General features: G+C 40.3%; 1 protein-coding gene across 5 annotated transcripts in view; it reads left to right on the top strand.

Annotated features, from left to right (window-relative positions):
- Positions 1-1,589: 1,589 nt before the first annotated feature.
- The window catches only part of FSD1L (fibronectin type III and SPRY domain containing 1 like), a 65,111-nt gene continuing 43,099 nt past the window's right edge, over positions 1,590-23,601 (top strand). For 3 of the 5 annotated variants that reach the window (XM_035016161.1, XM_035016160.1, XM_035016159.1), the window contains exons 1-3: positions 1,590-1,734; positions 17,897-17,992; positions 20,909-21,040. In XM_035016161.1, the coding sequence (XP_034872052.1) occupies positions 1,720-1,734; positions 17,897-17,992; positions 20,909-21,040 (243 nt within the window). In that variant the 5' untranslated portion in view covers positions 1,590-1,719. Of the gene's footprint in view, positions 1,735-17,896; positions 17,993-20,509; positions 20,651-20,908; positions 21,041-23,601 lie in introns of those variants that run through there. The other 2 variants (XM_035016163.1, XM_035016162.1) reach the window with 2 other exon arrangements.

Genomic DNA, 23,601 nt, shown 5'->3' with positions numbered 1-23,601 from the left:
CTAGAGGAGTGAGGAGGCAAGGAGCCAGGAGTGAGCTACTGGGATGTGACCTGTGACAGTGTTCTGGCGATCACATTTCAGCAGCGACTTGCTGTCTCCAAAGCCTCCTTCTGCCTCCTCCTGTGGTTATACCTATCAGTCATAAAGTGTCCAGGGGTTGCTCTCTGAAGTAAAGTCCTTGCAGCAAGAGAACTGGGGACAGCACTAAATGCTGTTTCTTGCCCTTAATGATGTGTCCCACAGCAGAAGGCAGGGACAGGGCTAGGGCGCTCACAGTCCTGCAGTTTGACCTCTAATGTTCTGCCATCCCTAGGGGGCATTTCTCCCTCATGGGAAACTGACTCAGCTGCAGTGAGTACGCAGTGCGGAGAAGGGCCTTCATGCTTGCAGCCCTGCACTAGAGGCTGGCTGCTTGGCTGCCCATTGCTCCTCATGAAATCGGGGTGGCTTGGATAGGAGGTTCCTTTCCCTTGATACCAAGAGACGGAGCATCTCTCTGCAAGTTTGCATGCCATTACTCCTTTCGGCCATGGGAGCAAAACTATGCACATAAGCCCTCCCTGGGCCCTGCCTTTAAGCACTGTCCACCTAGCTTGAGCCAAGTCCCCGTTTTCCCTTTTGTGCCCTTCGTCCTGTTTCTTGTACATGTCTGTCCAGTAAAAAAAGGATTTATTGAGTGCATACTAGGTGGCAGGCCCTGTGCTGCGGATACAGATCGAAATGGAGGATTGAGGCCTTTCTGTTTGGGGAAGAACATTTTCAAGCCCACCTCCCCTAGCTTTCTACAGTCTGGATGGTCCCTTCAGGCCAGACTGAGCAGGTTCTAGCTCCCCACCAGCAACTATAATTTACTGGTCATTAATTATGTACTGGGCACTTCAAATCTGTTATTTTATCCTCACAACGCTCTGCAAAGTCAGCATTATCAATCTTATTTTAAGGAAGATGAAATAGGACCAGGGAGAGTGACTTGCTCAGAATCACAGCACGATACCCACGAGGGCTCTCTGGGAAAGGTCTACTAGGCTCCACTCCCCATGTTTCTGCCACGTCCCTACAGGCCTTTCCCATGCTTCCACTGCATCCTCTACCCCAGCCCTTTCCTTTTCACCGGACAGTGGGCCTAGCCTAGCCTGGCTGCTCCTGGGCAGCCAGTGTCAGGGGCGCTTTAGATGCGTGCAGGATGGAGAGGCGGCTGATCTATCTCAAGTGTCAGACCTTTCCTTCCCCTGCCCTCCCCACGGGCCCGGCTGCTGGACGCCCAGTGATCCATTGCAAGGCCTGCAGCGATAGCGCGCGTGCTGGAGGAAAAATGATGCGAGAAGGAAGGAAAGCTTCAGTCAAGGGACCCGCGGCCCTAAGGGGCGAGCACTCCCTCGTTTCTGCCCCTCCCACCCAGCAACGGACACCCTCCGCCCCAGCCCGTCCCACGGCCGCGCGCATGCGCAGGGCGCTCCGGGCGCCCTCCCTCCCGCGGGCCGCCCTTTCACCCTGGCAACCGCGGCGCGACGACGGCGCGCGCGCGGGCTGGGCGCGGACCGGGCGGGGCCGGGCGGCGCCGGTGCAGGCTGAGGCTGAGGCTGAGGCTGAGGCTGAGGCTGAGCCGGCGGTGGAGGAAAGCGGTGGCCGCGGGGACGGTGTTGGCGCGCCCGACTTCCGTCCGCCTCGCCGCACGATCTTTCGACGCGGTTTCGGGCCCAGCGGACTTCGTCCCTGGCCATGGACTCCCAGAAAGTAAGTGGGGGAAGGAGGCGCGGGGCCGCCGAGGTTGGGGGGAGGGTGGGCGGGGCGCCCGGGGCCGGGTGGGCGGTGGGCGTGCGGGGCTGGCCCGGCCAGGCTGGCTGCGGCGCCGGCGGAGGGCGAGGCTGTCGGGTCCCCCCCCCCTCCGCTCCTTTCCCCGCGAGAGCAAAGCGGCGCCCGCCAGGCTGCGGGGACCGCGCGCGGTGACTCAAGCTGGCCTTTGGCCCTGGGCCCTGCCTCCTGAGGGGAAGAAGGGAGCTGTCCCCATTTCTCAGGCATTTTGTGCAGCGCGCTAGGCCCCCTTTGATTCTCGAGCCTCCCCGCGTGCGAGCGCGGGTGCATCCCTCCTTAGCAGAAGGCGAGGCGCACGGGGTCTCCCTGCTGACGCCGAAGCTGATGCTCGGTTCTCGACGCAGCCGTCTTTCTTGGCCCAGTACGTACTGCTTTAGGTCAGGAGCCACATCTCCGCGCCCCCCGCTCCCACCCGCCTCGTGACCCGTTCGCAAGCAGGTCTTGATGTTTAGTGTTAGTTGAACTGGGAGAGGAGGCAGCAGTCCCTCCCTCTTCGACTGGTTTGTTGCTAGTCACAGTTACCTTAACGCTTGGTGTGGCCTGTTGTATACTTCCCGAACAAGTTAGGGAGAGGATATACAGAACTAGTAATTTCAATTAAGGAAAAAAGATGTTTCGAGAACATAGCCAGTGTTTTGAATACAGTTAGAGTTATGAATATTCAGTCATGATCCCTGTGTAGAAATCAACCACCCCTGTTCTCTTTGTTAGATGATAGTAACTGAAGTATAGCATAGGAGGCGAACACAAGTGTTATTAATAATGTAGCAGGGAAAAACAAGGGCATATTCAAGAGGCCATTATTTTCTATTATTAGATGGAAAGCACTGGAAAAACTTACTAGACCATGTTCACCTCCTCAAGGAGCACTGGGGACACGGGAAAATCGTGTAGTGATGTGTTAAGCATTGACTGTTATAGTATTTTTATTTATTTATTTATTTATTTTTTAAGATTTTGTTTATTTATTTGAGAGAGAGAATGAGATAGAGAGGGAGCATGAGAAGGGGGAGGGTCAGAGGGAGAAGCAGACCCCCCGCCGAGCAGGGAGCCCGATGCGGGACTCGATCCCAGGACTCCAGGATCATGACCTGAGCCGAAGGCAGTCGCTCAACCAACTGAGCCACCCAGGCGCCCCGTTGACTATTATAGTATTTTATTAAAGTTCATATGATTTAATTGTATGCGTGCATCTTGAAACTCAATTGGGTATACTCAATTTTCATTTCCATGACTATTAGACATATGTAAAAAATTACATTTTGTGTATTTTGAGTAGGTATATGTTTAAAACATCTCTGCCTTGGGGCGCCTGGGTGGCTCAGTCGTTGGGGCGTCTGCCTTCAGCTCGGGTCATGGTCCCAGGGTCCTGCGATCAAGCCCCGCATAGGGCACCCTGCTCGGGGAGGGGCCTGCTTCTCCGTCTCCCACTCCCCCTGCTTGTGTTCCCTCTCTCTCTGTGTCTATCTGTCAAATAAATAAAATCTTTAAAATAAATAAATAAAACATCTCTGCCTAAATTGGTAAAACATTTCACAGCTTATTTAACTTTTCAGGTAAAAGTCGTATGATAGCTGAATGGATGTTGTTAGTTCTGGGCAAGTGGAAGGGCAGAGACTTGGGTTCCATGCTGCTATTTACTGGCTCTGTGATACTGAGCAAATCACTTAACTGTGATTAATCTATTTCCTCGTTTATGCAGTGAAGTAAGAATATTTTATAGAGTTACTGTAAAAATCAGGTAAAATAATTCGTTATGAAAAAGTGTTTTAAAGTTTACAAAGACAAGGTACTAATACTCTGTGTGTTGTAAAATATAATTTTAAAGAGTATTTTAATATGGATCATCTTATTTTGCCAGGGCATGCATTATCCCTCACTTCAGTAAGGACTCAAGAGTTGGAATTTGTGGCTCCTGCAAGGTCCTATCACTAGCCGTGAGACTAAGATCTGAACTAATCTGGTCTCATTCCACATGGTGTTTTTGAGTAGCTGCAAGTACCACGAGCAGTTTCCCCAGAGGTAGCGAAGAATTAGGTGTTCTTTGTGGTAACTTTGAAAATCACCTTCTCAATGTTAGAGAATGTGTTGAACTTCATTTCATTTGTTGGTATCAAATAATATTTCTAATAAAAAACTATTTTCTTCTATAGCTTAAAATGAGAATCTGGTGTTAATGCTTATAACCAATTTATTGCTATGAATTTTAGCATCTTTTTCTCATGAATTACTGCAGAATCAATTATATACCTCAACTAATGATGAACTGTGTATTTCTTTTTAAGTAGTACACCCCTGGCATGATTTTTCTTCCTTGTTATAAAATGTTACAGTGACCGGTGCCTGGGTGGCTCAGTGGGTTAAGTGTCTACCTTAGACACTTACCAGAGTCCTGGGATTGAGCCCTGCATCGGGCTCCCTACTCTGCTGGAGAGTCTCCTTCGCCCTCTACCCCTCCCCCCGCTTGTGCTCTTGCTCTCTGTCATGCTCGCTCTCTCAAATAAATAGATAAAATAAAAATAAAATAAAAAGTTATAATGAAAATAGTAGCAGGGATGGTACTTTAGTCACTGTAAGGAAAATGGTAAGGTACTGCAAGTGGCAAATGGTGAGGATGGCTGGAATATACACCTATTAGTAAGGCATTGGGATTTGGGCTTTAAATTATTAAGAGGATGGCTTTGGAGCCAGGTCTCCAGTCTTACTACCAACTATGAGCTGAATGAGCTTGGGTAATTTGCTGTGTGTCTCTATTTTCCCATCTATAGAATAGAGATAACCGTTGTACCTACCTCAAAGGGTTATTGTGAGGATCATGTTAATTTTTAAAAATCCTTGGTGCCTAGCTCACATTAAGTACTGTTGGCTCTTGTTATGAATTTCATAATCTCAACTTCAAAATAACTTTCTCCTTTTGTTGATAATTTGTATAACTATTTTTCTAATCCAGTCTACCATTTTTAACCTTTGTCCTTAAGTTTTAAAATATGTTTTCTGTTCTTATATCTGCAATAAGTGATTTCAAATGGTGGTGTCAAAGAAGAGTTGTTAAATCCTAATTGAAAGAGGATTGGGAGTTCTGACTCATGCAGTCTGACAATAGGGGTTAAGTTAACTGGACAGTCTTACAGAAGCTTGATGGTGGCTAGTCAGCAGATGGATTAGCTTGACCAGCTGCTTTTTTGTCTGTGAAAATAACTTGGACTTCAGTGTTGTGTTAGCAACAGATGCTCTGTTTGAGTAGGGGAGGAAAACATAATTGCCTTGGGTATGTAAGGCATACTGTTGGATACAGAAAACCACAGTATTATCTCCTAGAAATAAACAGAAGGATTTTGTTTATATCGAGTTTCTGGGACACTTTTGCGAACAGGATGTGTTATGGATAGGTGGCTTTGTTTGATACTCAAACCTTTTGATTATGTCTTTAAGCGGTTTTAAGATAAAATCCCAAAGGTTTCTGTACCTGATTAAATGCGTATGTTCAAAGAAACGAATCAAACAACAGACATTTACACCTTTCTAGAATCTTGGCCCTTAGAATTTGAGTTTAAGGTTTTGCACAGGAGATCATTTGTGTTCATAGGGGTTCCTGTTTCTAGGAAAGGTACATGCTGTAGGATAATAATGGTGGAGAGGAAGGGAGAGAGGTTGCCAAGAGCATACATTGTAAATTGTTTGGTTTCTCCCACTTTTTCCTGCATATTCTTTACTTTCTACTTGGAAAGTGGTAGTGATAGGTGAGGGTTGACTATGCAAGACCGGACAAATGTAGATTGGGGAGATTGGACTGAATAGGGGGAGTTTTATTTTTTACTTTTTATTTTTTTCTTCAAGATTTTATTTATTTATTTGACAGAGAGAGACACAGCGAGAGAGGGAACCCAAGCAAGGGGAGTGGGAGAGGGAGAAGCAGGCCTCCCGCGGAGCAGGGAGCCCCATGTGGGGCTTGATGCGGGGCTCGATCCCAGGATCCCTGGATCATGACCCAAGCCGAAGGCAGACACTCAACGACTAAGCCACCCAGGCGCCCAGAATAGGGGGAGTTTTAAAGCATGACAGGCTGTAGCAAGTAGCTGTATACACATGGCTTCCTTATCCCAGTTTCCTCCTCTACCCTGGTATTTGCTCTTCTTTTCCTTCATATTGTACCTTAGCAATTCAGAGACCTCCACCATATCCAGAAAACCAACCATTTTCATGTTCCAAAATTACTTCTTCTTCTCAGTCAAAAAAATATTTCCTAAAGAAAGGAAAGAAAAATGAAGTCCGCACCCCTAACCCCTGTGTTGTCCAAGGGTCCTTGATGAGTATTGTTCTGCATCCAGTATTGTGTTAGACTGCTTTAAACCCTCATGATAGCTCATATTCCAGTTGCACATCTATATGGAAAACCAAACTCACAGGCTAACTGACTTCTTCAGAGTTGCACACTAGCAAGTGATAGTCTGAATTTAAGCCCGGTCTTTCTTCACAGCCCAAGCTTTTTTCATTACCACCCTTCTTTCCTGAATCCTTTGTCTTTAATGGTGATATGAGTAATTAAAATTTAAGATGTTAATAGGAATGAATCCCTATAGTTTTTTTTTTTTTTTTTAAGATTTTACTTATTTCTTTGAGAGAAAGAGAGAGAGAGAACGCTCGTGCATGTGCACAGGAGCAGGGGGAGGGGCAGGGGCAGATGGAGAGGGAGAAGCAGAGCCCCTGCTGAGAAAGGAGTCTGACCTTGGGCTGGATCCTAGGACCCTGGGATCATAACCTGAGCTGAAGGCAGACGCTTAACCGACTGAGCCATCCAGGCGTCCCTATAAAGTAGTTTTTTTTTTTTTTTAAGAAGCTAATTAAATCTAGTGAAAATAGTTGATAGAAAGTAATAGAACATGATTTATATAAAACCCTGGAATTTGGTCTGTCTTGATGCCCTGATAAAATCATTATTTTTCTAGTGTGTGTATGTGTGTGTGTATGTATCTGTATCCCCTCTCTCCAGCTCTTTTTCTTTTTTGAAGGAGGGTCTTAGCTTTCTAAAGTAGAGCCGTGAACAGGAAAGTACAAGTGGAGTTTTATATACCCTACCCAAATGCAACCGCAGTCATTCCCATGGAATGGATCAAAGTAATCTGGGATATACAGGCATGAGGTACCCTCTTCAAAGGACTGTACTGACATACTCTTGATCACTATATTTAAATACAGATATGGTTTTTTTTTTGAACTTGGGAGTTTTAAAAAATTGGAAATAACAGTTGACCCTTGAACAACACAGGGGTTAGGGGTGCTGACATGCCCCTGACACAGTTGAAAATATGCATATAACTTTTGACTCCCCCAAAACTTAACTACTAATAGCCTACTGCTGACTGAAATAGTAAACTGGAAGCCTATGGGTAACATAAACAGTCATTTGGCATACATTTTGTATATGTATCATATGTTGTATTCTTACAATAAAGTAAGCTAGAGAAAAGAAAATGTTAAGAAAGTTATAAGAAAAGAAAAATATATTTACAGTACTGAACTGTAGAAAATCCATTTATAAGTACACTGATGCAGTTCCAACCCAGGCAGTTCAGAGGTCGATGGTGAAGCAGATTCATCCATCCGTCTTTCTTTCTTTCTCTTTTTTTTTTCTTTCTCCTTTATTTTCTTCCTTCCTTCCTTCCTTTCTTTCTTTCTCTCTCTCTCTTTTTTTAATTTTAACACAGTGCTTCTTTGCAATGCCTGACTGAATGTAAGCAGGATTATTCATGCAGTAAACACATATTGAATGTTTGCCATGGTGATAGATAATCCACTCCAACCTAGGGTGGATAATATTTTAAAGTTGGTAGATTTTATCTCCAGCTTTCTTTTTGTATGTTTTACATTCTCAGTTGGCACTCTTTCTCATTCTCAGTTGGCACTCAGAGCCACAGGGTTCTGATAGAACCTGGTCTTAGTTACTGATACTTGTTGATTGATAGCTAATTATATTTTGAGCTAATTTATAACAAGGTGTTAGCACTGTGTACTTTTGTTACGTTATAAATATAAGTAATAAAAAGCTTATTGTAGGAAAATAGGAAATATAGATAGATGAAAATAAAATGAAAATCACCCATAATCCTGCCATCCAGAGATAACCTGTTTTAACATTTATAGTATTTCATTCCAGTTTTTTACATGTATATAGAAACTTATGAAGACTATGGTATTATGCTATGGTAATACTGCTTTATAGTTTGCCTTTCACTTAATATAAATCTTTTATCGTGTTAGTATTATTCTACACTTAATTCAGAATTCTTTGTATGGATGTATTGCTTGGTTTTAATTTTTTTTAAGATTTTTTATTTTTTATTATATATATAGAGAGAGTACAAGCAGGGGGAACGGCAGGCAGAGGGAGAGGGAGAAGCAGGCTCCCTGCTCAGCAGGGAGCCTGATGTGGGGCTCGATCCCAGGACCCCGGGACCATGACCCGAGCCAAAGGCAGACGCTTAACCGTCTGAACCACCCAGGTGCCCCTATTGCTTGGTTTTTAATCAGTACTCTTTGTTGTATATTTATGTTGGTCCCAACCTTCTAGTGTTATAAATAACACTGAGATGAACATCTTGTAGCCAAGTCTCTGGTTATACCTTAAATTATTTACTTAGAATAAATTTAGTAGAAATGGAATTATTGAGTCAATGTTTCTAAACTTTTAAAAATCTTTTGGTATGTATTGCCAAGCTGCCCTTCAGAAGGGTTGTTAGTTTATACTAACCCCTGTCTTCATTTCCACTGCACCTCCCTCAGTTAGATGGTGGGACCTCTGGTTTCTTTGGCTGAATGTGAGCTTCCTAGACTTCAGTGAATGGAACAACCAATTCAAAGGTCACTGTGCATGGATAAGGCTTCTTTAGCTTGTCACTCGTTATATTTCTTCAAATCCTAGGTGGGAGAGTACCTCTGTCCTGATGTCTTACAGCTGGGCTCAGGGCTTAAAGGCAGAATTCCCTACCAGGTCTTTTACTAGATTTTTTTTCTGTGGATCACCTCAGTTGCCTCTGTAAATAGGTAGTGTTAAAAGAGGGCATGGCTTTCTACCATCTGGCTATTTATGATGATCAGATTCCTGAATTCCTCAGCAATATATAATTCTCCTTTTTTAGCTCTTCACATAACATCTGAGCAAATATTTTTTTTATTTTAATTTTTTTAAAAAGACTTTACATATTCATTTGACACAGAGAAAGAGAGTGAGAGAGAGCGCGCTAATGGGAAGCAGCAGAGGGAGAGCCCGATCCCAGGACCTGAGACCATGACCTGAGCCGAAGGCAGACGCTTAACCGACTGAGCCACCCAGGCGCCCCTCTTTTTTTTTTTTTTTTAAGATTTTATTTATTTATTGGACAGAGAGACAATGAGAGCAGGAACATAAGCAGGGGGAGTGGGAGAGGGAGAAGCAGACTCCCCGCTGAGCTGGGAGCCCCATGCGATGCGGGGCTCCATCCCAGGACCTGGGATCATGACCGGAGCTGAAGGCGGACGCTTAACGACTAAGCCGCCCAGGCGCCCCTGAGCAAATACTCCTATTTGCGTTGCCAGAGCTATGGGGAGCTGGTGAGATTCTGGTTGTCTAGCTTATCAGCTGGATAGAACTTTGTGGAATTTAACTCTTGTTACCTAATTCAAAGGAGAAGTCTATGGTGTGGTGTGATGCAAGTGGCATCATTCCTGGTGGCATTAGGATATTTTCCAGGAATGTTGTATCCTGGTTTCATTGATCCTTTTGCTCTGATTGCAGAAATCCTGTGCTTGTTTTGTACACTCCACGGCAGTGGAAGCAGCCTAGGGTCATATAAAAGTACAGGCAGCTTCCTAGATTTGAGTTGTGATGGCCACTTGATAGCTGTGTGATCTGAGAAAATTTCTTAACTTCTTTAACCTTCCTTTTCCTCAACCATAAAATGCAAAGACTGATAGTACTTCTTAAAAATCTGTTGTGATGATTAAAAAGATACTCCATGTTGACAGTTTAGCACAGTTCCTGGCACCTAGAAGGTGCTTAGTGAATATTACTGAAATTTACCATAAAAATAGTTTGACCCTCTTAAATGGTAGATTGGCTAGTGATATTTGCTGTGATTACAGATTTGTGTATTTCAGCGGTCTGGAATACTAATGTAGAATTTGAATCAGAAATCTCTTGGTGTGAGTAGGTGCTGGTGGGAAACACAGGTGTCAAAGTGTTTCTCTAATTATGACCACATGGTCATGGAGGTCCTCAGATTCAGACTAGCATATAAGCCTGGGTATCATGGTTTTCTGCCACTGGTTCTAAGAACAGGAAGTTTCTGCACTGTAATTTCAGGGGCTGGTTACACTGGATAGTTTTCAAGTAAGTAACCCAAGCTGGCAGTTTTTTGTTGGATGTAGCAGAATTAAGACAGCATTTGAATTTGTCATCTTCACATATATTAAGCTAAAACCATTAGAACCATGCCATTTCAAATGTTGGAAGTCATCATGTTCTCACATGTATAAGATGATATACTTGCAGTAAGGTTGCCCTTGTATCTGGCAGGGTGGTACATGTTACAATTTGTTGATCAGTTCTAATTTTTACAATCTTGAAGTAAAATCTTAGTCTTTTTGGTGCCCTTAGATATTCTTTTCATGTACCTCTGATCTTTATTTTAGGTAGTACAGTGTAATAATTAAGAGCAACAGACTCAGGAGTCAGACTGCCTTAATTTGAATCCAGGCTACCACATTTTAGCGCTGAGATCATGGGCAAACATTCATTTAACTTCTCTGTACCTCAGCTTCCAAATTAGAAAATGGGGATAATAATAGTGTCCTATTTCATAGGATTCTTGAGAGGATTAAATGAATTAATATATGTAAGGAGCTTAAAATGGTGCTTGGCACTTAAGAGTATAAAAGTGTTATTTATTATTTTGCTCGGAGGCTATTGTGCTTTTACTTCATATGATTTATTGTGACTATAAGCATAACATTAAGCTATGCTCCTTTGAAGAGGGTACCTCATGCCTTGTACATCACAGCATCCTAGATTTTTGATCCATTCCATGGGAATGATTGCAGTTGTGCTTGGCTGGGGTGTATACTCCCCCCACCGTACTTTTTTTGTTTTTTGTTAGCGTAGCACTTACCTTAGCCTATTTCCTTAGTCAAGTAATTGACTGGCTCAATCTTGATATAGTAGTTTTATTTTTGAGATCCTGGTAACTGTGGATCTTGACCAAAGGATAATGGCTGAGATTGCCTGTGCACCTTCCTTTGGAGATATATGTCCTATATATTTTACTGTGATCCAGCAGAATTGGTATTTGGCAAAGCATATCTTCAGACCTATATCACCTAGAACCCTTAGTCATGGCCACCTGAAGTCTTGCAAAATATAATTATATTGGAACGTGGTGGGAGACTTGAGGTCTGAGATGAAATCTGAGACTCTTGTAGGGATCCTTTCACAATGATAGAATCCCACAGAGCAGATGTCTTCCTTCATCATCAGGGTTTTATAATAACTGAGGCTAATACATATCACACTGAGCTCATTCCATAAATACCTTTTTGGAACTTGTCTTAATGATGGAACTTTTTTTTTTTTAAATTTTATTTATTTATTTGACAGAGAGAGACACAGCGAGAGAGGGAACACAAGCAGGGGGAGTGGGAGAGGGAGAAGCAGGCTTCCCGCTGAGCAGGGAGCCCGATGCGGGGCTCCATCCCAGGACCCTGGGATCATGGCCTGAGCCGAAGGCAGACGCTTAATGACTGAGCCACCCAGGTGCCCCAGTGTTGGAACTTCTTTTAACAATACATCATGTATATGTTTTAGAACAGTGCTTATAGGCAGAGGAACTGATAGGTGTGAGGGTTCCCAGGTGGGAAACAAGGCATGTTAAAAATAAGGCTACGCAGCTGGAATGCAGCAAGGAAGAAGAAATCTGGTGTGAGTTGAAGCAGGAGAGGTAGGCAGTGGGAAGATCATGCAGGGTTTTACAGAGTATGTAAGGTTGTGTTAACAGGTCATGTTAAAGATTTTCAGTTTTATCCAAGGACCAGTGGAAAGCCATTGAAGACCAACTATTAAGCAGGAAGAGTGATGCTATCATATTATTCTAGCTGCAGTATACAGAACTGGTTATTGGGGAGAAAGAATGGATCACAAGCCAGTTAAGTTTTACAAGAGTGTAAGTAGAGATATGATATTGACTAGTACTAAGATAGTAGTAGTGATTATAGAACTATTTAGGAGGTAAAATTCACAGGACTTGGTGACTACACGTAGAGAACAAATGAAAGGAGAGGATGTAATGATGATGGTCTAGTTTCTGATTTTGCAGCTAGTACCACGATTTGCAGAGATAGAACACTAGAGAAGGGCTCTGGTTTAGTGGGGGACATTATGACATGTTGAGTTTTGAACTGCTTATGAGACATCCAAGTGGAGATTCCAAGTAAGCAGTTGGATGAAAATGTTCTGGAGCTCAGAGGAGAGGCTCTGTATCTGATGGTGCTCCGATTATGCAGAGCTTACATTACATTAATTGAGGCTTTTGGCTTTTTGCTTCCTCCTCAAGTTCTTTATCATTGCTGTGTCTCCATTATAAAAGCTATTGATTAATTGTGGAGGCCCTAAAGGGATAAAATGGGGTAGAAAACTCAAAAGGATTATGTATCTTTTAATTCTTTAAAACTTTAAAATTCTTTCTCTAAGTTTCTGAATATAGATACCCAGCCCTGGCATGTTGCCAGCCATATTTAGAAAACACTTTAACAAAATTATGTTGGATTTGATACCTATTCAGCTAGCCTCCTGTTGCATACCTTTATATATTAGGCACACACTATCCCTGTATACACCTCTTCTCTGAGTCCTACCACCTACAGAAAACTTTAGCTGTGTAGCACATACACAAGCTGGAGTTAAGTTTCAGAACTCAGTTCATGGAATCCTAATCCTTTAGTTTTTATAAGTTTTGGTATTGGTGGTGGTACTTAAATATTTTGGTTACTTGCAGTTTGTTTCCCAGTTCTGCTCAGCTCCAAGTTCCTTAGTTCTTTCTGTCTTCATGCCATTTTCACCCTTAGTCTAGCCAGTCCCTGTTCTTGTGAGGACCAGAATGGTTGAAGCCCTGGTCCCCTAGATAATTTATTTCTCATCCCTTCCTGATGAACTTCCACTATAGGAGAATAGTAAATATGAGTTCTTAATTACAGTCTTTTGCAATTGATCATTCTCACCAGATTAAAGGGCAAGTGGCTTCAGAGCTTCTGGAGCCCTTCAGCAGTCTATCCTTGCAGAACTTTCAGGATACCTTCCTTTTTTCTTAGAAAAGCTTAGGGTAGAGGCAGCACTTCATCTGTATTAGCTACCAAGGTCACATTGGTTGCTTTGGGTTCTGACTCTTAGTCATCTGGATGATCGTTTCTTCTGCAGCCATGTTTTCTTTTATTTTTTAAAAAAATTTTATTTATCTGAGAGAGCACGTGAGAGAGGGAGCATGGGGCAGGGAGGGCAGAGGGAGAGGGAGAAGCAGACTCCCTGCTGAGCGAGATCACTACCTGAGCCGGAGGCAGACGCTTAACTGACTGAGCCACCCAGGTGCCCCACTGCAGTCATGTTTTCTAATACATTTGGTAGCTGTTAAAATACAGGTGACCTTAAATGCTGAGGCTCCAAAGCCCTCTACAGCTGGCTTGTCCATTAGTAGAGCATCTCAGTGGTGTATATTACAGCAAAGGCTCCAAAGCTCTCCTTACCTAGAGATTGGAGTAACACCCCCACCCTGAGAATCTCAGACTTCAGTCTTTGTTACTTTGGCAGTAAGGTAAGCTGTTTTTCTCAGGATGTGGGCCCTTTATTTAGGTGTTCTGTGGTAGACCCTCATTCTGTACTAGAACTCCCAGTGAAGTGCAAAATGTGAGCCATAAAGCGTTTTCCCTTCAAAGAATGAGATGATGTTTCCCTGAAATAGTATATCAGCCTTTAAAGACCTTTCCTTCCCCACCACTTTCTGGGGGAGCATGGTATTTTTAAAGCCTTAGGTAATTCATATAGAATACCATTACCCCAAAAGCTTTAACACACAGATCATAGGGTTTCTTTCCAGAAATATTGCCAGTAACACTTCATGGGCCAATACAAATTGAGAAAGGTCATTTTTCATTTTCTGGTGGTAGCAGAATTTTGAATGAATGAAAGGGGAATAGTCTTTACCATTAGATTTTTTTTTTTAATAGTCTTTAACCATAAGATTAACTGTAATCTCAGGGTATTATATCTTGGAGGTATGGGGCAGTACCATACACGGAGGATCCTGATGATTAAGTTTGTATAACTTATATGTCAGCTGTCTTCAGGTGCAGCTTTGTTTTTGTCAGATACCAACCTTGACATGGACTTTTAAGTTTTTTCCAACCAAAACCAATGAGCAGTGTAAGTTTTACAGGAGAGAAGAGTAGCTTTCTCTTGTTATGGTATTAGAGGGATCCTGAAAGGAGAGCTGCTTATGCCTTGGTTTGTTTGTTTGTTTGTGTGTGTGTTTGTTTTTGAGAGGTGGTAATATTATATTACTTTTCCATTTCTAAAGGTAATATTTACATAAATAAAAACTGAGAAATTAGTGAAATTCTGGTAAAGGAATTTGGTTGTAACATTTTAGCTTATATTCACATACAGCTATTATAATTCAGGAATCTGGCATATGGTAAACATATATAGAAATTCTGGTATTCCAAGAAAAAATTCAGAAAGCTTTTGTTTATTATTAACTGCAAATTAAGCAGATCTATATAGGCTCTTTGCCCTCCCTGTCCCAGTCTTAGAAACATATGGACTATTTGGATGGTTTAGGCCTCTAAAGCTATGTCCAGTATGGTAGCTTTGAGCCCCATTTGGTTATTGAGCACTGGAAATGTGACTCATTTGAATTGAGATGTGCTGTAAGTGTAAAATACACATCAAATTTTGAAGACCTAGTACCAAAAAGGAAGGAAAGAAGGAATTTGGTAATTGTTAAATTTTGATTACATGTTGAAATAATATTTTGGATCAGTTGGGTTAAGTAAAATATTAAAATTAACTTCACTTAAGTTTTACTTTTTTGATGTGGCTACTATTTGGCCCTCACTGTATTTCTGTTGAATGTTGCAATTGGTAAAGGCTGTATTCTTCCCTCTAACATTACTGTGAGAACAGAGTCTAATAACTTTCAGTAGGTGGGTAACTTTTTTTTTTTTTTAAGATTTATTTATTTGAGAGGGAGGGAGAGAGAGAGAGAGAGAGAGAAAGAAAACAAGTGGGGGAGGGGTAGAGGGAGAAGCAGACTCCCTGCAGAGCAGGGAACCTGACTCGGGACTCGAACCCAGGCCCCTGGGATCATGACCTGAGCTGAAGGCAGACCCTTAACCAATTAAGGCACCCGGGCGCCCCAGTAAGTAGGTAACTCTTAAGAGTATAAAGGATTTAGCTTGAAAACTTTAATAAAAATTAAAGCATTTAGATGTTTTTGACTATACCCAGTAAATAGCAGGGAGCTTTAAAATGGTAGGAGGCTTCTCATTAAAATGTTTGGAGCTTAGAGGTTACCTAGCTGAGACAAATAGGCTTTAGCTATCTCCAAAGAATTTTTGCTGCAGAATTCCCGAAATACAGAGTTTGTTACTAAATTTAGACAAAAAATAAAAGTGGAAAGCTATTTTGTACTAGAGAGGTTTTTTGGGTTTGTTTGTTTGTTTTGTTTTGGCTCTGAACTAGTTCTGCCTTTTTTATATACCAATGCTTCATAGTTTTTTTGTGAAATTTCCTTCAGTGTTTGTTGAACTCACATATATCCTGGTGATTGAAATTTAGTTACTGAGTTGAATTCATTGGGCCTAACTCCTCCTTTTCATGGGATAAAATTTCTCCTAGAAGACTTTTCATTTTTACTTTGAAGTTCACGAGTATGCTTAGCACTGGACAGAGCTTAACCTCAAGCAATGATTCTCTATTATGGAAATTCTAACAGTTTTATGTCATGAAGAGTCTTAGCAAACCAAAATTTTAAAAGAATCTATAATTTATTGTATGGATATTTCTTATGATGGGCAAATTGGTTAGACTTAGAGACAGTATTCTAAAGAGGTAAACTGCATGGATTTTGGAGACAGAGCATAATTTTTAACTTCCTAGCATTTACTACCATTTTCCCATCTGTACCATATGGATGTGGACCCCTGCCATTAGGAGCGATAAAAAGGGAGGCAGCTATAGTCCATTTACCAAAAAGAGCCTAGTCTCTTTTTTTCTTTATAAAGATTTCTTTATTTATTTTAGAGAGAGAGAGCAGGAAATGAGAGCAAGAGTCAGGGGGCAGAGGGAGAGGGGGAGAGAGAATCCCAAGGCGACTCCTGCTGAGCCCAACTTGGGGCTCAATTTCATGACCCCAAGATCATGACCTGAGCTGAAATCTAGAGCCAAACGCTCAACTGAGAGAGCCCAGTCTTAATTGAAGGTTACTCTACACAGTCCAGTGATTGTGCAGAACCATTTTTACTCTTCTTTTGTGTTTTTAAATAGATATAGAACCAACCTTGGATGAATAACTGGAAGACTAAGTCCACTGCCCTCCTTTTCTACATCTCTGTACTACCATTCTTGCCCCTACAACTATGCCCACTCCTGCCCCAAGTCCCAGCTTCATTCTGCCCCTCTGCTGCTTGTCTTTGTATTCAAATCTTGGTGCACCTGTTTCTGGGAGGAACACCAACAGGATAAACAGCTAACTCTTGGTGTTAATCTTCTTTCATAGCATAATTTCATTGTATTATTATACTAAAATACCACCAGTGGTGAGGATGGGAAGAAATAGTATAGGGAAGTGAATACAGCAGAGAGCCCTAGGCAGCCTTAGGGATGATGATAATACCTGCTTATCTCCAGGGATTCTTGTGAGAAATGAGAACTGTTGTGATTATTTTTAATTTTTTACTACTATAAGGCCTTATGAACATTTATTAAAATATTATCCCTTTATCAGTTTATTTCCTGAGCTCTTTATATATAGCTCTTTATCAATGTCTGATTATATTTTGAGGAGAACCTTTATCACAAAGTGATTTAATAATGTTTATTAAACATTTATTATTAAATTATTTACATTTGTAAGTGCTTACAGAAACAAGACTTGTGCTTCTGGGAAAATTATAAAGTACAAGTACTTGCATTTGATTTTTACTGAGAATACAAGTACCTTGTATGGATTTTGCTATTACTACCCATGAAGAGTTACTGAACAACTAGACCTGTGCTGTCCAATATGACAGTACTTGTCACATGTGGCTATAAAAAGTGAAAATAATTAAAGTTAAAAACAATAAACTGAGTTCCTCAGTTCTGTCTACATTTCAAGAGCTCGTTAGCTTCATATAGCTATTGACTACCATTTTGGACAGCCTATATAGGATATATCCATCATAGCAGAAAATTTTATTATACAGCACTGAGCTAGAGAGTGTGGGAAGATTAAATAACCAAGTGTTTTATTTAAATAGGAAGCACTATCAAAAAGTCTGAGGTATTTGCTACAAAAATTACTTAACTTATTTATGGGTTTACAGCATCTGTAAATATTGCAATGAATATTATAATTTTAGCTACAAATTTATCTACTTTCATATTTCTAAAGTGTTTTTTATTTTTATAAATAAATAAAATGTCAACTTTTACTGCCTCTTTGTTTTTCTTCCTTGTAGCCTAATATCATATTAGAAAGTTCCATTTGTTTTTGCAACATTTAAGGATTTGGTTTTATTCCTTGGCCCTGGCCCTGTGACCTAAAATAATACTATTAGTATTAAATAATATTGATCATCTTCAGTATGAACGGTATGGTGGTGATTAAAATGTACCCTAGAAATAAGAGGTTGTAAAGCAGCACAAATACATATCCCATCTTTTGTAATTATAGGCCTTTGGAAATTTAACAATGAGAAACTTTACATTTCTCCTCTTACATGGTTTGTTTAGAGAATTGTTACGGTTTATAACTCTCTTATTAAAATATCATAATGCTAAGTGTTTTTCTTGTTTTAATCCTAGGAAGCTCTACAAAGGATCATTTCAACCCTGGCAAATAAAAATGATGAAATTCAGAACTTTATTGATACACTAAATCAAACACTAAAAGGAGTTCAGGTATTAATCTTTTTAAAAATGTTTGTGTAATATGTCACAGTGAATGATTGTTGGGCCAAATCAGAAGTATAAATATACTACATTAACTCTAGATTATAAATTAAAGGAGGTGAGAGTAAGGTTTTTCTTTTATTTATTTAAATGCATGTGCTTTTTTTTTTTTTAAAGATTTTATTTATTTGAGAGAGAGAGAGCGTGCACGCACAAGTGGAGGGGAAGGACAGAGGGAGAGGGAGAAGCAGACTTCTGGCTGAGAAGGGAGTCTGATGTGGGGCTCGATCCCAGGACCCTGGGATCATGATCTGAGCTGAAGGCAGACACTTAACCAACTCAGCCATCCAGGCGCCCGCCTCAAGAGTAAGGTTTTTAAATGGTAGATAAATAAAAATGTTTTCCTTACTATTTCTGTACTGTCAGTGGAAAGGTCAAATAGTAAGGAAAGAAGAAGACTGCAATAGTAGTTGGTAGGGAATATTATAGTGCTCACTTTTGACCCTTTCCATTGTAGATTTGTCTTTTGTAATTCCAATTAAGAACAAATTATATTTTTTTGGAGTACTGGGAAGTTAACCATTTCTTTTACAATAAATAGTGGAAGGAAAATGTGGATGGTAAGAGGTCTACTTATAGAACTGGAAGAAAGTAAAAAATAAAAGTAAAAAAGTGCCTAATGAGAAAGAGGAATACTTAAGGAAATGGTCCCAGGTTTGGGGAGATAATCCATACTGTATATAATCAAATGTTGATGAATATGCCTTAGTGAATTTAATGGTCATTTTTTGGTGAAGTAAACAAGATTTATAGGACACTTGTTGACAGTAAATCCTTTTCTATGGTTTTTGTTTGAACCTAGGTTATTGCCTGGGTCTTGGCCTGTTAAACCTTATGGTCCTTGTATTTCCTTTACTTCTGAATTTGTTGTAATTGAAGTTAGTTGATTAAGATCTTCACCACTTTAACTGTCTTTCCCAAACTATTTTACTGGAAAATTTGGTGAATCTATGAATCTACTGTCTTTAAATAAGCAAAGCTCGTTGTCCTAAGGCTCTTGATCTATATATAAGAGAATCATCACATTTGACATCTGGAAAAAGAGACTGTGAACTAGCCCAAACTATTTTTCTGGTTAGTAAATTATTAGTATTCTACCTTAGAATCCAGAAAAAAAATAGAGGGGGAATTTAGCTACATTCTTGTCCCTGGAGATGGGAGCATAAGAGGTAGTAGGCAAGAGACTGTAAGGATGTGCCCATTGGTTTGAGTAGTCCATTCTCTTTTTACTGATGAGTAAACTGAGGTCCAGGAATTTAAGTGGTTTGTCCGAGGTCACACTGTCACTAAGTGGTTAATGCGAGATTTGACTTAGGTCCTTTGCCTACCAGACTGCACATTTCTTTTGCCACAGCTTGTTCTTTATCACTGTAAGTCAATTAGTAAAATAATTAACACCACTTTTGGTAAGACTCCAGTGAGGTGATGTCTGGCTTTTATAAAAATTAATAAGCAAAAGGGGCACCTGGGTGGCTCAGTTGTTAAGCTTCTGCCTTTGGCTCAGGTCATGATCCCAGGGTCTTGGGATCGAGCCCCGCATTGGGCTCCCTACTCTTCTGGAGAGTCTGCTTCTCCCTCTCCCAGTCCCCTGCTTGTGTTCCCTCTCTCGCTGTATCTCTCTCGGTCAAATAAATAAATAAAATGTTTAAAGAAAAATTATAAGCAAAAGATTGGTTTATGTTATTACAGTAGATTCTACGTATTAGTTCTCTTAACCAGTGCCAATTCTCTGAATTGAATGATTCATCTAAATTGAAAAATGTCTGGGGCACCTGGGTGGCTCAGTCATTAAGTGTCTGCCTTTGGCTCAGGTCGTGATCCCAGGGTCCTGGGATCGAGCCCCACATCGGGCTTTCTGCTCAGTAGGAAGCCTGCTTCTCCCTCTCCCACTACCCCCTGCTCGTGTTCCCTCTCTCGCTGTGTCTCTCTCTGTCAAATAAACAAATAAATAAAATCTTTAAAAAATATTTTAAAAAAATTTGAAAAATGCCTAACATAATTTCTTCTGTGTCATAATTGCTGCAAGTGTGGGATATTGCTCATCTAGAGATTTCACACATATTTTAAGTTATTGTTGAAATACCAGCATCTTGCTTAATTGAGGCAGTGAGGAACTCTGGGAAGTCAGCAGGCTTGAAATGCTTTATTGATTCTACCTCCGGTAACTAGTTGTGTGGCTTTGGGCAAGTCACCTTTCTGTATTTTAACTCCTAAAATTTAGGAGTTTGACTACAAATTCTAGTAAGTAGATGACTTCTGAGTTCTTTCGAGCACTAAAATTCAGTGTTTGATAAATCTCTTACATCCAGTAAGGAATTGCTTGGTCTTTTAAGTTCTGTATATCTTATGTAAATGCACTGGTTTAGACAACCTGAAAGATTTTAAGAGTTCACAAAATTAGCCCCGTCCCTGTATGTGCACACTATTCTTTAGTTATGGAATCAAAATCTCGAATATTTTTATTAGAATGCACCATCGATGATTCTGATGCACGACAAGGGTCACGAACCACTGGCTTAGGGTCTGCCTTGGAACCTGAAGGTCTGGACAAGTTGGCATCCTTAAAACAACCTTTCACGTTGTCTTGTGGAAACAGTGTTCTAAAAGGTGAAAAGAATATGGGCTAGTCCATAAAAAGCTGCTTAACTCACAGCATAACTGCGAGAGTGCTGTCAGCATTAGCAGCCAGCTTCTAGGGTTTACTTATTTTTAAAGCCTATGTCACATACTAGAATTTTGTTGTTTATATGATTTTAGCCTGAGGTAGTTTATACTGTGAATCTGTTTTCTCCTTTGCTAAGCGTATCTTTTAGTTTTCCAGTGTTTGACAGCTTCAGTAAAATCATTGTTTTGTTTATTAAACAGGAAAATTCTTCTAACATACTTTCGGAGTTAGATGAAGAATTTGATAGTTTATATTCTATTTTGGATGAGGTGAAAGAAAGTATGATTAATAGTATCAAGCAGGAACAAGCTCGTAAGTCACAAGAGTTACAGGTGAGATCACTTAACATATTTAAATATGAATAATTTTAGTCTAATACTTGATTTATTGACAGCAAAAATCAGTGAATTTCTGTGAATAACTACTTTTATCTTCTAGAAAAATGATTATTAACTTTGTTTTGGTTATAGATATCTTGTTTTTTTCTTAATTGTGATAAAAACCCAAGATTTACCCTTATAACCATTTTTAAATGTACAGTTCAGTAGTGTTAACTCTGTTGACATTGTTGTGTAACAGATCTCTAGCACTTTTTATCTTTTAAAACTGAAACTCTATACCCATTGAACAACAACTTCCTGTTTGCCCCTTACCCCACACCTGGCAAACACTAATGTGTTTCCATGATTTTGATAATTCCAAATACCTCATATAAGTGAAATTATTCAGTATTACGGCTCAGGTCATGGTCTCAGGGTCCTGGGATTGAGCTCCGCGTCAGTCTCTCTGCTCAGCGGTGAGTCTGCTTCTCCCTCTCCCTCCTGTGATCTCTCTCGCTTTCATTCTCTCTCAAATAAATAAAATCTTTAAAAAAAATAAACTGAGATGTGACCTATGACATTATGTTAGTTTTAGATGTACAATGTAGTGTTTTAGTTTTTATACGTAGTGCAAAATGACCACCAGAGTAAGTCTAGTTGACATCCATCACCACACAGTTATACGTTTTTTTCTTGTGATGAGAACTTTTAAGATCTACTCTTTTTTTCTGAGACTTTCACAAATCATTGCTTTAAATGTATGTCATATATTTTTTTCATCAGTTTCAGAGGTAGAATTTAGTGATTCATCAGTTGCAGATAACACCCAGTGCTCGTTACATCAGGTGCCCTCCTTAATGCCCATCACCTGATTATCTTTCCCCCACTCACCTCCCCTTCAGCAACTCTCAGTTTGTTTCCTATAGTTAAGAGTCCCTTATGGTTTGCCTCCCTCTCAATTTTCATCTTATTTTATTTTTCCTTCCTTTCCCCTATGTTCATCTGTTTTGTTTCTTAAATTCCACATATGAGTGAAATCATATGGTATTTGTCTTTCTCTGACTGACTTATTTCGCTCAGCATAATACCCTCTAGTTCCGTCCACATCATTGCAAATGGCAGGGTTTCATTGTTTTTGATGGCTGAGTAATATTCCACATCTTCTTTATCCACTCATCTGTCAATGGACATTTGAGCTCTTTCCATAGTTTGGCTGTTGTGGACATTGATGCTATAAACATTGGGGTGCACGGGCCCCTTCGAATTACTGTGTTTGTACCCTTTGGGTAAATACCTAGTAGTGCAATTGCTGGGTCATAGGGTACTTCTATTTTTAACTTTTTGAGGAACCTCCATACTGTTTTCCAGAGTGGCTGCACCAGTTTGCATTCCCACCAGCAGCGTAAGAGGGTTCCCCTTTCTTCACATCTTTGCCAACATCTGTTGTTTGCTGAGTTGTTAGTTTTAGCCATTCTGAGTGGTGTGAGGTGGTATCTCATTGTGGTTTTGATTTGCATTTCCCTGATGCTGAGTGGTGTTGAGCATTTTTTCATATGTCTGTCGGCCATTTGTATGTCTTCTTTGTAGAAACGTCTGTTCATGTCTTCTGCCCATTTCTTGACCATCATTTGTATCTTGGGTGTGAAGTTTGATAAGTTAAGTTCTACTTTCTTAGCAATGTTTAAATATACAGTACAGTAGGGGCACCTGGCTGGCTCAGTTGGTAGAGCATTCGATTCTTGAACTTGGGGTCTTGAGCTCAAGCCCCACAATGGGCCTAGAGCTTACTTTAAAAAATATATACAGTATATTATTAATTCTTTTCACCATGCTGTATATTACATCCCTAGGACTTATTTTATAACTGGAAATTTGTACCTCTTGACCACCATCACCCATTCATCCATATTTTTAAATTTTTTGGTAGTAGCCATCTTAATGGGTGTGAGATGATACTGTTTGGAAATGGTGACTGCAAAGATGTAAGGACCATTTTCACTTCCTGTATCATCACTTGAGATCTTCGTGTTTTCCAGTGATTCCATTGTTTTTTTCTTTTTTTTTATTGTACATCCAATTATCCTTTATAACTCTTAATACTTGCCTCTCAATGCCACAAAATTTTGGCAATTTTTTTTTTCATAGGAATAGTGATCTAGGGGAGATGAAGAGATACTGAGATGACAGTAGGCTGCAAAGTAAGACTGAGTTGTTGAAATACAAGCTTAGTGAACATAACTTCATTGTTGTGTTATGATTCAAAGGAATAGCTAGGATGGTATCAGCCTAATGGTAATTCAAACCATAAAGCTTTTTTGGGATAGTTTAAAAACCAATTATTAAAAAGAATCACAACTTGGCTACCAATGCCATTTCTTTCTTTAGTTGGAGACAGTAGAACATCTCTGTTCTTTTGGGTTCATAAACTTGATAGCATGTTGTTTTCATTAAAATTTTATCACTCTAAATAACTGACAAGTTACTGTCTTTAAATTATATTCCTTTGTACCCTTTTTTTAAACTTTTCCTCTTGACTTGAAAGCAAATTCATAGTATTTTCTTTCTTTTTTTTT

Source organism: Mirounga leonina, unplaced genomic scaffold, assembly GCF_011800145.1.
Source record: "Mirounga leonina isolate KUSES-001 unplaced genomic scaffold, KU_Mleo_1.0 Mir_170, whole genome shotgun sequence".
In the NCBI taxonomy this organism is placed as follows: domain Eukaryota; kingdom Metazoa; phylum Chordata; class Mammalia; order Carnivora; family Phocidae; genus Mirounga; species Mirounga leonina.
This window is presented reverse-complemented; position numbering and strand designations above follow the sequence as displayed.